At 36.4% G+C, this 14,991-nt stretch overlaps 1 protein-coding gene across 5 annotated transcripts in view; it reads left to right on the forward strand.

The window, feature by feature from the left end:
* The window catches only part of IL1RAP (interleukin 1 receptor accessory protein), a 155,509-nt gene that overhangs the window by 96,701 nt on the left and 43,817 nt on the right, over window positions 1–14,991 (forward strand). For all 5 annotated transcript variants that reach the window (XR_015133952.1, XM_086319500.1, XM_086319518.1 and 2 more), the window contains exon 4: window positions 4,222–4,408. Coding sequence is in view for 4 of the 5 variants with exons in the window: in XM_086319500.1 (XP_086175626.1) it covers window positions 4,222–4,408 (187 nt within the window). In the remaining variant the exon portion in view is untranslated. The remainder of the gene's footprint in view (window positions 1–4,221; window positions 4,409–14,991) is intronic.

Genomic DNA, 14,991 nt, shown 5'->3' on the forward strand with positions numbered 1-14,991 from the left:
CCACAAAATGAGAAAGTTGGGCTAAATGTTCTTTGAGCCCCTTATTATCTTTGACAATTAATAATCTAGTAACATTCCATACATGGACCTCAGCAAATACCTGGGAACAGGTTGTCAGTAGCTTTCTGGTTGACCTTTGTCTCTGCTATGCATTCTAGTGTTTCAGTACCTCTATTTCTTTTTCCTTACCAACCTACTACTTCTCTAGAGCTCTCTCTCAAACATTTTCAGCCTTCTTTTCATTATAGGAGCAGGGCGTATGATCCTCAAGGTCTGAGTATATCTTTACTGTTATCAGTTTCCAGACTGCCATCTCTTCAATTCACCTTCTGCCTGTCTTCTACATCTTTAGAGAAAATTTGAATTGAACTTCTCTGGTGGAGGCATCAGAAGCCTCCTATAATCCTGTGGCACTTCTTAAACTGAGAATGACCTTAAGCTGAACCATGTGAAATCATAGGATTGATGTCATTAACACCATAAAGCTCAGGTTCATCCTCTAGGATTTTACTGTTTGTATTCTTGCTTCAATACCTCTATTAAGATAACATTCATATTTGACTTATGAAGATGGAAAAGTTAGTCTAACCATTGTTCATCTCTTTATTTTTATAGTCAGAAAATGTACCTTATTAAGCTGAAGTTTACCTTCTGTAATATCCACCTATGGAACACTTTATCTTCTTGGAAGACCTTTTGTTATTTATAGGCAAAGATCATGCTTGCCACTCATTCTTTCCACCTTATTACCATTGTCATAAATCAGATCATATCAGATCAGTCACTCAGTCGTGTCCAACTCTTTGCGACCCCGTGAATCGCAGCACGCCAGGCCTCCCTGTCCATCACCAACTCCTGTAGTTCACTCAGACTCACATCCATCGAGTCAGTGATGCCATCTCATCCTCTGTCGTCCCCTTCTCCTCCTGCCCCCAATCCCTCCCAGCATCAGAGTCTTTTCCAATAAGTCAACTCTTTGCATGAAGTGGCCAAAGTACTGGAGTTTGAGCATCATTCCTTCAGCAGTTCACATACTGCTGAATGAGCTTTAGCATCATTCCTTCCATAGAAATCCCAGGGCTGATCTCCTTCAGAATGGACTGCTTGGATCTCCTTGCAGTCCAAGGGACTCTCAGGAGTCTTCTCCAACACCACAGTTCAAAAGCACCAATTCTTTGGTGCTCAGCCTCCTTCACAGTCCAAGTCTCACATCCATACATGACCATAGGAAAAACCATAGCCTTGACTAGCCGGACCTTTGTTTGCAAAGTAATGTCTCCGCTCCTGAATATGCTATCTCGGTTGGTCATAACTTTCCTTCCAAGGAGTAAGCATCTTTTAATTTCATGGCTGCAGTCACCATCTGTAGTGATTTTGGAGCCCAGAAAAATAAAGTCTGACACTGTTTCCACTGTTTCCCCATCTATTTCCCATGAAGTGGTGGGACCGGATGCCATGATCTTCGTTTTCTGAATGTTGAGCTTTAAGCCAACTTTTTCACTCTCCACCTTCACTTTCATCAAGAGGCTTTTTAGTTCCTCTTCACTTTCTGCCATAAGGGTGGTGTCATCTGCATATCTGAGGTTATTGATATTTCTCCCAGCAATCTTGATTCCAGCTTGTGTTTCTTCCAGTCCAGCGTTTCTCATGATGTACTCTGCATATGTTAAATAAACAGGGTGACAATATACAGCCTTGACATACTCCTTTTCCTATTTGGAACCAGTCTGTTATTCCATGTCCAGTTCTAACTGTTGCTTCCTGACCTGCATACAAATTTCTCAAGAGGCAGGTCAGGTGGTCTGGTATTCCCATCTCTTGAAGAATTTTCCACAGTTTATTGTGATCCATACAGTCAAAGGCTTTGGCATAGTCAATAAAGCAAAAATAGATGTTTTTCTGGAACTCTCTTGCTTTTTTGATGATCCAGCAGATGTTGGCAATTTGATCTCTGGTTCCTCTGCCTTTTCTAAAACCAGCTTGAACATCAGGAAGTTCACGGTTCACATACTGCTGAAGCCTGGCTTGGAGAATTTTGAGCATTACTTTACTAGCGTGTGAGATGAGTGCAATTGTGCGGTAGTTTGAGCATTCTTTGGCATTGCCTTTCTTTGGGATTGGAATGAAAACTGACCTTTTCCAGTCCTGTGGCCACTGCTGAGTTTTCCAAATTTGCTGGCATATTGAGTGCAGCACTTTCACAGCATCATCATTCAGGATTTGGAACAGCTCAACTGGAATTCCATCACCTCCACTAGCTTTGTTCGTAGTGATGCTTTCTAAGGCCCACTTGACTTCACATTCCAGGATTTCTGGCTCTAGGTCATTGATCACACCATCATGATTATCTGGGTCGTGAAGATCTTTTTTGTACAGGTCTTCTGTGTATTCTTGCCATCTCTTCTTAAGTCATCTTTAAATGCTCTTTCCTCCCATCTTGGGGAGGGTAATAAATTCTCCCACGCCTTCTTGGATTTAGTCTTAGTTCATGAGTTACTGAGTATATAAGATGTTTTAAATATTGAGAGAAATCACAAAAGAGGGTGAACAATTAATGACCTATTTACATATAACCCTAAAAAAAACCACTTATTGTTATTATCTATGTTCTTTTCATTGTTTTCCTATATGTAACACAATTTTACATCTATCCCATGTAGCTAACAAATATTTATTTAGTGCCAACTAAAAAATTAGGTATTGTGCTAGATGCAAGAAATAAAAGAAAACACATATGGCTATGCCATGTGATAAATTCAACCAAGGAATTGTCCAACATGCTGAGAGTCTGAAAGTCTCAATTTAAATATAGGGTGACATAAACCTCCAAGTGAAAGATAGGGTGATGAGAGATGAAGAACCCTCCAGGCAGATGAAATGACTTATATAAACATTAAAGACATAAATACAGTTCCCCGGCCATCTTAACACATTTTATGCATTTGTTAGTTTTTCCCTTCTTGCTTGATTTGTGTGTGTGTGTGTGTGTGTGTTCAACAACTTTGGATGGTTGTACCATGGTTTTTTTACAGGCTTCCTTTTCATATGTGTTTCTAATGATTCCAATATCTTCCTTGCTGATACAGCAAAAGATGGACATTTTTGATCATGTGCTCTCTCTATTCTCACTTTCCTACTTCTGTCATGTGAAAACATCTTCAGAAATAGGGTGACTACGGCAAAGGTTAAGGCTTTTAAAAATACTTTTGGAAACACTTCTTTTCCAGAACTTGTTTATACCATTATCAACCATGAGTTAATATGCTATTCTTACCTTTGTCTTTCCAGGACTAGTGTTATTAAGAGTGTTTTAAGGGTAAAATTAAACATTTTATATCCCAGGTGACTCAGTGGTAAAGAATCCACCTGCTAATGCAGGAAACACAGGAGATGCAGGTTTGATCCTTGGGTCAGGAAAAATCCCCTGGAGGAGGGGGAGCAACCCACTCCTGTATTCTTGCCTAGAAAAATCCTGCGGACCAAGAAGCCTGGTGAGCTGTGATCCATGGGGTCACAGAGTTGGACACAAGTGAGCATGAAAGACAGGAGGCAGGAGAAGAAGGGGACGACAGAGGACAAGATGGTTGGATGGCATCGCCGACTCAATGGACATGAGTTTGAACAAGCTCTGGGAGATGGTGAAAGACAGGCAAGCCTGGAGTACTGCAGCCCATGGGGGTCACAAAGAGTCAGACACAACTGAGCAACTGAACAACAGATATATATGTGTATATATATGTATGTATATATAAATCATATGAAAGTCAAAGGCGCTCAGTCATGTCCGACTCTTTGTGACCCCTTGGACTACACAGTTCATGGAATTCTCTAGCCTAGAACACTGGAGTGGGTAGCCTTTCCCTTCTCCAGGGGATCTCCCCAATTCAGGGATGGAACCCAGGTCTCCAGTGTTACAGGTGGATTCCTTCCCAGCTGAGCCACAAAGGGAAGCCCATAAATACATATACACACACACATATGTGTATTTAGGAGTATATCTAAAAATGTAAGTAGTTTATCAATAGTAGTTAATTGTATCTGTCTTTATTTTGTTATGTCAATTGTTCTAGGAAATACTTCCATAACACATTTAATTGTTACATGAACTTGATATATAAAGTCTCAGTACAAAGTCTCAGTACAAACACTTTGCTCATTTCAGTGTGTTTGCAGCATGAAAACAAATGAAACTGCCCATTCACTGAACATTTTTCTTTTCAGGAATACCACCTATTGCAGCAAAGTTGCATTTCCTCTGGAAGTGGTTCAAAAAGATAACTGCTTCAATTCTCCCATGAAACTTCCAGTGCATAAACTGTATTTAGAATATGGTGTTCAGAAGATCTCTTGTCCAAACATAGATGGATTTTTTCCTTCTAATATCAAACCAAACATCACTTGGTATATGGTAAGCAAACTAGAGATCATTTACCCTCTCTAAAACAATAATGACTGTTTGTTAAATTGAATTAATATAGAAACTGAGATTTTTCTCATCATAATTTCTTCTTTAATAACTTTACACAAATCTTTTACTGCTTCCTCACTTTGTACCATTTTAAAGGAAGTGGTGGAGACTTTACCTCAACTCATCATGTCTTAAATTATAATCTCTGGGCTACCAGAACTATCTTATTTCTATTAACTTCTTATGAAATACAATTTGAGAAATATTGCCAACTTCTACTCACTGCTGAGTGAAGTCAGACGCTTCACCAGAAATTCCTCTGGTGAATTTCTACTCTTTAGTTAATCAGTACTGTATTTAATACTTGTATGTGTTTTCATGGTTAACCTCCTTTGTGGGCACATTTGATCTGTGATCTATTTGACATCTGAAACCTTAGGAAATTATTTAATCAAAAATGAAAGTATTGAGTGATGGATTTGTGGCAGCAGCATAGTTTTCTTATCTCTTCAAATGTCTGCCTGAGCCAAATCCCCAAACTCCTGAACAACATTTAAAACAAAACTCAATGACAAGTTATCCATAAGAATCACTTTCAGTAAAGCAAGTGATATAATCACTAATATGACCCATATAGATTCAGTGTCTATAGAGAAGGAAGCAAATGGAAATGGAAATAATATGGTATCTGGTCAGCTCTAGAACATAAGAATCCCAAAAGAGCCAGTGGATGAATTTGAGAATAGCAGTTGACATTGGGAGGGGCTTTGCCCTCTATAGAGGGTAGGTCTGAAAAGCCTATAGCTAGACATTCTGAAGGAATTGAAATAGTTTTTGTGCTTCAGAACTCTGTAAAACAACCCCTCACACTGAGGAAAAACTGCTGATCACAATAAAGATAAAAATGAACAGGGTCAGGGCAATGTAGAGCATGGAAAGAGAACTGGCTGAGAATGGAAGAGCAGAACAGAATCAGGGAATCTCAAGAGCATAGTTTTGAAGAAGGATCTCTGTGAAGTTGAAAAGTTCAACTAAATCCTAAAGCTCTGGAAAAACTAGTTTTACATAATAATGAGCAAAAAAAATAATCAAGAAACTGCTCTGGCAGTTCAGTGGTTAAGACTGCCTTCCAGAGCAAGAGGCAAAGGTTCCATCCCTGGTTGGAGAGCTAAGATCCCACATGGCTCATGTCCAAAAAATCAAAACATAAAACAGAAACAATATTGTAACAAATTCAATAAAGACTTTAAACGTTGTCCACATAAAAAAAGTCTTTACAAAAAGAAGAATCAAGGTAAAATCCCATTCAAAGCTATAAGAAAAAAGAAAAATAAGAAGCAGAATAACATTTCTATAGAAAATGAATGCATGCAAGAAGGACATATTTGTAACTTGTTTTAAAAATTGGCAAAAAGACATTAAGAAGTGATGAAAGATGAGAAAGAATAGCAAATAAGAATAAAAAATTCCAGAAATTATATAACTCAATAAAAGCCTAGAAAAAGATAATTTCAAAAATAATGCTAAACTAAAAGGAACATAACAGAAAATCAACACAATAAATAATACCTGAAGATTAAAAAAAGTGGAAGATAGAAAATTTTTTATCAAAAAATGATTAATAAAAACAGAAAGGTTAGAATGGATATACCACTATCATGTAAACTGTAAGATGAGTGATATTATGAGATATAAAGAAGACTTTTTAGAATAATAAAAGAGTGAACTCATCAAGAAGGCATAAAAATAATTTAAAAATATATATGAGGAAAAGGTGAAAAAAATAAAAGAAGAAACAGGCAATTCTATAATCTTAGTTGAAAATTTAGTGTCTGTTTCTGTTTAAGTCATGAATGAAATGACTTAGGGAGCCAAATTTAAGAGTTTTTCATTGGCCAAGGATGGAATAATTTGAACTTTAGTAAGGCTATTAACAGGTTACATCTTATGAATTAAGTTTAAAATCCATAAATTTATAGTGATATTTCAAAATGTGGCTACATTTGGATGTTAATAGGAAATAACAGCATTATCTTGAAAACTGGTAAATAAATAGGAAAAACAATCAAGATTTTATTCTGCTTTTTCTATAAGAAATGTACACTGAGTAATGAAATAATGCAGGGAAGTATATTTTTATAAAAGTATATAATCACTTTGCAAACCCCAATGAATTACTAAATCTAAGCATTATACATCAATGAGTGCTACTATCATAAGAAGGGAAACAGCCACATTCCTTTTAATGAAAGAATATAGTATTACCTGTATATGTGCCAAATGGGTTAAATTTGAGTCTGATAAAATCTTTGGCTCCTGCTGTCATTTTTCAGGAAATATAGAGAACAGAGGAATGTATTGATTTGCACCATGAGTTTGCAGTCAACAAAATCTAAATAATGAGAAGCTCTATAGGCCAAATGTTTTATGTTCATCAACAGATAAATTGCCATAAAAAAGAAGCATAGAGTGAGAATGAATAGATTAAAAGAAACAAAATACATTTAAAATGCTTTAGTGATTGAGACTATAGTATCTAAGGATACACACATGAGTAATAAAATTGTAAATGAAAACAAGGAGTGATTTCACTATCCAAAAACAGATAGTTGCTACTTTCGGAGGTAGTAAAGAAGGTCCGGTTGACATAGAGTATGTGAGCACTTTCAAAACTGACTGTCAATGTTCTATTCCTGGACCTGAGTTATAAAAGTATTTGCTTTATACTAATTCATTAACTCATACATATGTTTTGAGTGTTTTTCATATATGCTTCATTCTGTAATCAATACAAGAAAAGGAGACAGGAAAGGAAGGGGAGGTGGAGAAGACTGATTTAAGATACATAACGACCAATTGCAATGTATGCTCCTTAAGTGGATCATGATTTATTCAAAAAAAGTTGTAAAACAAGTTAGGAGAAAGTCAGGGAAAGAAATATAAGCACAGACAGTATGTTGATGACATCAATGAATTACTTTTTAAATTACGATAATGGTAATGTAGTTATGTTTGCAGAAGGGATCTTGTCATTTAGAGGTACACACAGAAATATTTATGAATTAAATTGTGTAATGTCTGTGATCTGTTTTGAAATAATATTGGGATGCAGTGAGTAAATATAGATGAAACAAGACATAGCTTAAACTGGTACTTTTGACACTAGATGCAGGTAAAGGGATCATTATATATTGTCTCTATGATTGTACTTTTCCATGGTAAAAAGGATTAAAAGGATTACATTAACAATTTTACACTATTAAGTATATCTTCCAGTTTAAAATAATATATTCATCTATTTATCTGTAGAAAGGTCTCTCATTTCTAATGAGACCCTATTCACTCTTTGTATTTTTTGAATACTTTATTGTCTGAATAAAAGTTTTACTTTTATACATATTCTATTATTTTCTCCTCTTTTTCCTCACCTGGAACATCCATCTGCCTGGAACATCATCTTTTTCTCCTTTAGAACAGATGAAATTCTACACCTTCACAAAATGTCCCCTATTCCTTCCAGTTGAAATGATTTTCCCTCACATACCCGTATATAGCTATTTATTTGTGACTACTTCAGTGTTACTTTTAGCTTCCTTTATTGTTTTATAGTCACTTATTCATGCATATATTCAGCAGCTACTTGTTGACCATCAGCTGTATTCAATGCAATATGTCGGCAGTCTGGGGAGGACATGGTAAAGAATGTAATATATGCCCTCCTCAGCATAGCTTCAAAGGACTTCAGTTTAATTCAACAAAGTTTATAAATAAGACTTCCTGTTCTTATCAAAAAGTAGGATTATGAGTTCTATAAGAGAATTTATTATTGGTTTTAAAAAGAGAGGTTTACATATAGGCATTCTATGAGTTTGACTGTTTCTTGAGGACAAAATTGTGCCATATCCATCTCTGTATCTCCGATAATTCCCAGATCTCTGGCTTTCCTGATTAGACGAATGTCAGTGCTATTAATCAAGATATGAAATAGTAGAGGAGGAACAGATTTGGGGGACAAGTAATGAATTTAGATCCTGTCATATGAGTTGGACTTATCTGTGTGACATCTAGATGGCAGTGGCTAATAGTGGCTACATGTGTATGGGTCTGAAGCTTATTAAAAAAGAACTCAAAGCTGAAGGTAGAGAACCAACTGGATGCATTTATGTGATAGTTGAAGCCCTTAAGTAGACAAAATAAAGTGATAAAAGGGCTAAGATACAAATCTGGAGGGAATGTTCATGGGGTGAATAAAACCTGAAAGCCTGGAAAGGAGACCAGGAAATAAAATCATGGTTATAAAATCATGACCATGGCAGATACCCAACAATGTGCAGGTGACTAAAGAAGATAACCAGTAACCAGCCATCTTTTCTATTCTCTGATTATGAAAAAAAGCTGCTATTGATGTGTGTTACACTGCCTTTTATTTCTTTACATTTTGGTAATTGATTGACAGCTTTACTCCTAAGAGTGCTTCCATTTTGGGAATAAAATCAAATCTCTTGGTAACTGCATTCTCCAATCTCTGTGTAGCAATGCTGCTACTTTTTTTTGTTTATTTTGCTTTCTACTTTCAATAATCACTCCCTGAATCCACCAAGGTTTCTCGGCCTTCCTACAATAGTCCTCTTTGTTGTTGCCAACTGAATTCCTTACTTTGACATCGTAGAAATTGTCTCTTTTAGTAATACAAATAACTCTATAGTAGTTAAAAGACACATTAATCAATTCCAGCAAATTTGCTTCCCTGTTAGCAGAAGGATGAAAGCTAATGAAAGAAAAAAGGAAACTAATGTTTCTTTCATTTTGCTCAACATTCAGAAAACTAAGATCATGGCATCTGGTCCCATCATTTCATGGCAAATAGATGGGGAAACAATGGAAACAGTGAGAGACTTTATATTCTTGGGTTTCAAAATCACTGCAGATTGTAACTGCAGCCATGAAATTAAAAGATGCTTGCTCCTTGGAAGAAAAGCTATGACAAATCTACACAGCATATTAAAAAGCAGAGACATTACTTTGCCAACAAAGGTCCATCTAGTCAAAGCTATGTTTTTTCCAGTAGTCATGTATGAATGTGAGAATTGGACCATAAAGAAAGCTGAGCACCCAAGAATTGATGCTTTTGAACTGTGGTGTTGGAGAAGACTCTTGAGAGTCCCTTGGACTGCAAGGAGATCAAGCCAGTCAATCCTAAAGGAAATCAGTCCTGAATATTCATTGGAAGGACTAATGCTGAAGTTGAAACTCCAATACTTTGGCCACCTGATGTGAAGAATTGATTCATTGGAGTATTCCTTAATGCTGGGAAAGATTGAAGGCAGGAGAAGAAGGGGATGACAGAGAATGAGATGGTTGTGTGTCATCACTAACTCAATGGACATGAGTTTGAGCATGGTCTGGGAGTTGGTGTTGTTTAGGGAAGCCTGGCATGCTGTAGTACATGGGGTCGCAAAGAGTCAGACACAACTGAGAGACTGAACTGAGCTGAACTGAACTGAATATTTCTTTCATTCCACTAGGGCAATACATTGTGCTATGTACTTTAAATATCATCATACATAATACTCATCACAATCCATCAAGGTAGATATTATCCTTAGGTAGATTAGGAAATGGATGTTTGGAGATACAAACAATAATCACTAACATTTATTGAGCACAGGAATCCTAAATGCTTTAATAATTTCACTCAGTTATTTCAACTCAAAGTAGACTCTATTTTTTCCATTTGATAGTCAAGGAAACTGAAGTGTGGAGTGGTTGAGTGATTTGTCCAAGATTCAACACTATGCTATCTGTATCAAGAGACCAGACTTTTCACATTCTCTTATATAATCTACTCAAAGCAATCCAGCTGATAGGATGAGAATCTGGAATTGCAGGCCTGTTCTGTGTGGTTCCAAACCCTGTGCTCTCCAGAAAGGCCACAGAGAAGGTTGGTCCAGGCTTTACTTCTGGGACAAAGGGCACTTTGAAGGGGAGGACTATCTTTGAACACAGATTGGGTTGTAGACTGGACTGTGAGACATAAGGAAACCTATTAAAAGAAGACCCTGGGAAATCAGAAAGAGCTCAGAAAAATTGAGATTGGAGGGAATAGAAAATCCAACATCTCTGTCTTGGAGTCTTAGGGAAATGGGGCAGGATTTTGCTTTCTTCCTCCACATGCCTTCCCTTCTCTCCTTGTCTTCTACATGGCATAGTTTTTTTCATCCAGGCCCAGAATTCACAGTTCTCTAATTCAACAGTCTTGTGAGTGAAATCGATGTTCAGTAAATGTTGAGTAAGCCCATATTTGTAACTAACCTGGAAAAGCAAACTGCGGTTTGTGTCATTTATTGAATTTCAAATAGCCAGCTTCTGAAAGAACTTCTGAAACACAACATGTATATAAATTGGAGGCTGCCTATTCATTCACAGAGCCTACCAGATATATAGTGGTCATGACTCAGGTAAGTATAGTCTTGTTGTTTTCACTATTATTGTTAAATGTTTTGGACACATGAGCCTTAAAATAAGACAAGTCATTTTGACGTTCATATTAATGGATGGTTACTCTTCCTCATTGTTATAACTGGGTATTTGAATTTTTTTCCCCCAAAGACACTTTATGCAAACAAAGTCAGTGTTCCCTTTCTTCCTGAGGATTGGAGAGACTACTTTATTGAATGCTTTGGGTATTACATTTATAGCAGCTGCTGAAATGCTCTCAATTGATATTTAACAGTATAGATACCATTCTGGATATCAATTTTCAAAAAAGCTTGTTGTCTGTGTCCTTAGTATAATCATTAAAATTGGCATTTTATATCCACCTTTAATTTTCAGTATGAAATTCATCACAATTGGTTGGATATTGTTTAGAAACCTGTCAGGGAATAGGAAAATCTTTGGAAAGTGCCAGCAGTAAAGCACATTTCTGAAACACTGCCAGGGTTGGCCTTCTTGTTGGCCTAGCACATATTATCAGGAAGTTAGTACAAGGTCTATGTAATAGATGTTATTTTTAAAGTGCTCATTTCAATTTGATCTGACAACTTATTTTGGTTGGTTCTTTATCTCTCCTTTCCCTACAGTCCCTATACAGTGATATTTAACTTCTGGTATAAAGGAAGTATGGTTTCCCAGGTGGTTCAGCGGTAAAGAATCCACCTGCCAATTCAGGAAATGCAGGAGACATGGGTTTGATCCCTGTATCAGGAAGATCCTCTAGAAGAGGAAATGGCAACCCACTCCAGTGTTCTTGCCTGGAAAATCCCATAGACAGAGGAGCCTGGTAGGCTACAGTCTATGCAGTCGCAGAGTCTGACACAACTTAGCATAGTACAGCACTTAGTCTATTATATAAAGAAAGTATGTATCATATTCTCTTTCCAAATTATACCTGTTTAATTCCAAGCAGAGGAACCTAGCAGGCTACAGTCCATGGGATCTCAAAGAGTTGGGCATAACTATATGACTGAGCACACACATACACACAATTCCATATATGCATAAATACACACAGCATTTTACATATAGTTTTAGAGCTTCTGAGGACCTAAAGGTTCATCTTTTAAACTTAAACTCAATTCAAATATCTGTGATTCCTTCAGGGTGAATTAGGCTGGATGAATTACCCACTCTATGTTTTGATGGCACTTAACTTATATCTCAACTTTGTTACTGTAATGATTGCATTCCTCTCTTCTGTATGAAGTAGTGTCTTCTCTCTTTTGCTTTCCCTTGATTATCAAGCACATATCACAAAACTGAGTCAATGTATTTTGGATTTAGGAATTGATTAAAAATTGAATGAATTAGTTTGGACTAGAAGATATGATGGAAATAAGGGCCATTTCTGTTTTTACTGAATGCCTAGCTTCTAACTCAAGGCCTGACATCTAGAGGGGATTTTGTCAATTTTTATTGCACGAATATTGCGTGACATAGTTCTGCTCACTGAAAGTGACTGGTGTATAAAACTTTTGTGAGTCTTTTTGAACAAGTGTGGTGTATTTTTTAACAACTTAATTTGGGGAGCAAAAATGTCAGTAGATATTTTTGACTCTTCTATCCTCGTATCTCAGCTTAACTCTTTTTATCCTTACTTCTGCTTTCCCCACTCATCCTAACTCACCCATCCCGTATCTTTATAAGTCTGTATACTCACCATCTTATCATCATTTGCATTCCACATGAGCTTGCAGCTCCATGTATTGTGTCTTTGCTTCTCTGGTTCAGTTTATAATTTTGATCATGCAACACCAATATTGAGCATTTACCATGTGTCCAGCATTGAGCAGTTGCTGGCTGTGCAGATGAAGTACTAATCTGCCTGCTCCCCCTTTACTCCGTGGAAGTAAATTTTCTGAGAAAGAGATAAGATAAATGAAGAGAGATGATTATGTTGAAGTTAGTTAAGTGCTAACATGGAGAGCAAAATGCTATAAGAGTAATGAAGGGATGTTGTTTGTACTTTTTTCTGTCCTTGGAGGGTACCTCTCCATGTCTCCCCTCTTCCTGCATGACTTAATAATCTACCTGTCCTTTAAGATCCAGTTCAGATCTTCTTTTTCCATGCAGATTTTCTAAATGTTTTCTGTTTGGTCTTCTTCCTCCACTTCCCCGTCCCAGTATGCCTTTCATAGTATTTGTTGCAGTCTTCCACTAGACTGCATATCTCCATCTGTAGGTTAAGAACTGTGTCTTTTCCATCATTGTTCCTTAATAGAGTTCTTTAAAAACTGTAGGCCTTATTGAATGGAAATATTTGTTCTTATTTAGTCATGCCATCTGCCCACCCACACCCCATACCTCACCACATGATTTATTTCCTCTCGAGGATCTCAAAGTCAGTTCTTGTGCTTATCTTTACCTATATACTGTGGTAGGTTGCCAAGGCTACCATTATGTGGTTGAAGAGTTGCTCTCCTATTAACTTCTCTCTTTCAAATTCAGAATGAGGAACTGATGGCTCAATTCAGTGAATGACTTGTCTTCTAGTCAGATGTCTACTTCATAGTGGAATCCACATGTTGTTAACCTATTTCTTATATTTAGAAATGTATTTTTATTATTTTTTGGGTATCAAGATCTCTGTTCTTCTTTTTTTTTTCTGGATTCCAAGTGAATGATTTTGAAATCACCAAAAATATGAAGGATTTATTTTTAGGAATAATTCGTTATGTTCAAAAATTCCCTTTATGTCTTAGGTCCATGAAGGGCCTCGAGAAGCAGATGCTTATAAAAAGCAGAGCTCATCAGATACTACAGGCTAAAGTTAATGGGTGTTTTTAGTTCAACAATGCCCTGAAGCTACCCCCACTACATACATAAAAACCTATAATGTATAATATTTTATTCATTTCCTCTTCTAACATTTTATAGGTTTAATAGCTTTTTATTGTTTTTGTTGTTAATTTAATTTTGAATGATCAGATTTTTCTGAATGGTAGATTAGACTCCAAAGTTTTCCATTCCTGTGTATGGAATGTTCCTCAATTTGAAATATTTTTCCAATCAAATCAGCTCCAAGAAAACCTATCCTATAATATAAAAACCTATAATATAAAAATATAATTTTTATATTACCTTATGGAAAGAAGAGAAAATCTCAGAGAACTTGACTTACAACACTGACACATAGAATCAATGATAGTCAGGTGTATTCAGCCCATATTTCAAGTCCATCCTCAAGAGTTTGGAATAAGGTGAAGAGAAAGAGGACTTTAGCAAGAGATCAACACATGCTTGTTTTGTAACATTTTCCTTGCAATTTAGATGTGTCAGATCCCATTTCTCTGTTAATGAGAAGTCCATGAGGCCTGACTCTTGTTCTATTCGGTGCTGTACTCTCAGAACCTGGAAAAGTGCCTGGCATGCAGTTTATTGATTAATATTCAAGGGTGAATGAATGAATGAGAAGACTTTGAGTCTGAAGCATTTCACATAGTATATCTCCTAAAGCAATATGTTTTAAATAGTTTTTACATAAATGATATTTGGTGAGTTAAAAAAAATTTTGTGTGTGTTTTATTTTACTGTTAACCTTTTGACTGCCTTGGATCTTCTTTTATTAGAGTATAATTGCTTTACAATATTGTGTTATAGTTTCTGCTATTGACATATATATATATATGCATATATATATATATACACACTACAGTGGGTAAAAAATATTTTTTGACATTTTTTTAAGGAGTGCTGTTGACAAGTTTAGTATTAGTAGCTAACTTCTTATACCAAAAACTATGTTTTTCCAGATTACCACTAATGCTAAGAATTAAGCTCATATAACAACCACATCACACTATTAATACTGGGACTGGTCCCAGGTGGGTCAGAACCACAGTGGGTGGGGAGATAGTGTCCGGTGGGATTAAGAGCAAGTCCCTCAAAACATGTAGATCTAGGTTTAAATTCCAGCTCTGACACTGCCTGGCTCTATGATAATGGCAATCACTTAACCTTTATAGGCCTTTGTATTTTCATCTATAAAATGGGCATAAGAACATTCTAGACTTGCTAAGTTTGGAATAAGGATACAATGATGCAGTACACCTAAGCACAGTTCAGTTCCGTTCAGTCACTCAGTC

Source organism: Bos grunniens, chromosome 1, assembly GCF_055505025.1.
Source record: "Bos grunniens cultivar Pamir isolate PY7600 chromosome 1, Bosgru_T2T1.0, whole genome shotgun sequence".
NCBI lineage: Eukaryota > Metazoa > Chordata > Mammalia > Artiodactyla > Bovidae > Bos > Bos grunniens.